The following is a 2,684-nucleotide window of genomic DNA, read 5'->3' as shown; positions in this document are numbered from 1 at the left end:
CACATTTTAATGACTTCAGTCCTTAAGCTTAATAATAATGATAAATTACAAAATTACAAGATGCTTAAAATGTAACAAATGCCTTAAAGCATTAAAAATAATAAAATGTACAACAAAATTAATATTTGTAGGCTCATACTATAATAATTTTTACTGCTAAGATAAAATTTAGTATTATATATTGATCATCATTTTTATGTTAAATACAAATTGGAATTTATTACTCAACAAAATAATGAAATAAAATTTAAAAATAAAAACCATCAATGTATTACTAACACATATTCAAAATAATTATTTTCTGTTTAAATTACACATGACAAATTAAAACTGAAAAACTAAAACAAGCATTAAACATTTTTTTTCGTTTTCTATTAAAATAAATATTTATTTATGTAAGTAATTTTAAAAGCACTGAACTATACGATGAAAAACATTTGATGACTTCATCTGTGTCAATTGGAATATCTTTTTCACATGAAATCACCATGAGTGATTCCAAGCGTTCTTCACACATTGTTGATCTAAGACGTGTTTTTATTAATTTTAATTTAGAAAATGCACGTTCTGGAGATGCGCTTGATACAGGAAGAGTAAGTGCAATGCAAAGTGCAGTATATAGTGATGGGAAAATATTTTTCAACTCTGATCTGTTGCATACCTCAAACAACATATGTATTGTATCTAGTGATTTTTCATGTTCCCCAAAGCTGTCTTCATCTGTATCTTGGTCTTCATTGTCATCAGAGTTTAAAACATCTGTAAAATCATGATGCAATTTTTCTGGAAGTTTCACTAGCTTTTCAAACTCAAAAAAAGTGTTAGCGAATTGTAAATATTCTCGTCTCAAATTCACTGCAGATACAAACTTCCCATAAACCTGCTCAAAAGCATTAAAAGCATCAACAGGAAGTCTTAAATTATTGGGTTCTGCTACTTCTTTAAGTCGTTTTTTTTGGAATAGTGATATATCTTTAAATAAAGGTGTAGAATGTTCATTGAATCTCTCAGCAACTTGTGTACAAACGATGTCTATTACAACATAATATGTTTTTATTTTAAAATTATCTATAGGACTGATTAAAGGTTGATCGTCTGGCGCTTTTTCACCTGGCATTTTTTTTATTCTTCTGGTGCGAATCTCTGTAAGAGGTATCATGTAAAAATGATTAAATTTGGATTCTAAAAATTTGTTCTTTTCATTAACAATTATTTTAAATTGTGTTTCACTTCTAAGTTCTTGAATTCTTTTGAGAACAAATTTAACATAAGAGACAGCATTTAAAAGATCTATATTTTTTCCTTGTAATAATTTGCTTAGTGGATTAACTAAATCAAATATTTTCTTAAATGTTAACCCTGTTAAAATAAATCTCTCAGATAATAAATAATCTAATAAGCTTTTTGCTTTTACACTACAAACTCGATCAGACGAAGAGTCGGTTTGTAAGTAATGTAATAAGTCTATAAGTGCATCATATGTATCGAATACTGTTAGGAGTGCACTTGAATGTGATGACCATCTAGTAGTTGAAACTCTTTTTAACCTTCGAAGGGATTTGCCAGGGTATCGCACTTTTTGATAATCAGAGTATAGACCACCACGTTTTTTACTACTTCCTACATAATCGTACAAGGTTTCTAAATTTCCAAACAAATCTCTTGCTTCTACACAACTACTTACTGCATCAACTACAACAAGACTAATTCTATGGGCCCAACACCAAACGTACGTTGCAGATGGATTATGTGTTTTGATGATTGATTGTAGCCCATTGTAGGCGCCTCTCATTGATGCTGCTCCATCGTACGATTGGCCTACTAGATTTTGTTTCCAATTTAGATTCATTTCTTTGCAAATATCTACAAACATTGTAAAAAGATGTTGCCCAGAAGTCAATACTGTTTCTCGAACTGCCACCAAACGTTCACAAACAATGCCATTTTTTTTATTAATATACCTTAAAACAATAGACAGTTGTTCTTTTCTTGAAATATCATAAGTTGTATCTAATGATACACTGAAAAACACTGAACTTAATAATTCTTTCTGAATAGTGTCACGAATATTAGTAGAAATGGCTTGTATAAGTTGATTCTGGCGCTGCCATGACAAAAAACTATGCATTTTTCTTCCTTTTATTTGAAGTTGTGTTATATATGATGATAACGCAGGCGAGTATTTCGCTAACAGCTTTGTTAAATCTTTGAAATTCCCACACAATTCTTCTTGCCATCCTTCCTTGTGACCTCTAAATGATAGACAATGTCGTCCTAGAAACAATGTTAGATCAATTAAATGTCTAATTATTTCACGATTAAGCAGAACATTTGATACAGCATTTTCTTGTAACGATGGTAATAATGGAAAAGAAGCTTCTTTATAAGCAGCTTTAATTGATGCCATTATATGGGCTTCGGAAGTTTCATGAATTATAATTTTATTTGGTCCATTTTTCCAAAAATGAAAACCTTCTTTTATCCAATTTGTTTGCTCATTTCTTCCAAAAAGCACACAGTATAGACAGTATGCTTTATTTTGTTTTTTTGAATACGATAACCATTTTCGTCTAGATACATCACCATTTGGCAACTTTTTCCAATACCAATTTTCATGGAAGGACCTCCCTTGTGCATCAATTGGAAATTTTTTATTAGGTAGTTCATTAGGTAGTGGTTGGGAT

The 2,684-nt window shown here is 30.2% G+C and overlaps 1 protein-coding gene across 1 annotated transcript; it reads right to left on the bottom strand.

Annotated features, from left to right (window-relative positions):
* Positions 1-391: 391 nt before the first annotated feature.
* LOC111032142 (zinc finger MYM-type protein 1-like) lies at positions 392-2,680 on the bottom strand (the record flags this gene model as incomplete). The annotated part of the gene is made up of 1 exon (XM_022312371.1): positions 392-2,680. A coding segment is annotated over one exon (2,289 nt), but the record flags the coding sequence as incomplete, so codon positions are not given.
* Between the last annotated feature and the right edge of the window lie 4 nt (positions 2,681-2,684).

The sequence above is a fragment of the Myzus persicae genome, unplaced genomic scaffold, assembly GCF_001856785.1.
Source record: "Myzus persicae strain clone G006 unplaced genomic scaffold, MPER_G0061.0, whole genome shotgun sequence".
Lineage (NCBI taxonomy): Eukaryota > Metazoa > Arthropoda > Insecta > Hemiptera > Aphididae > Myzus > Myzus persicae.
This window is presented reverse-complemented; position numbering and strand designations above follow the sequence as displayed.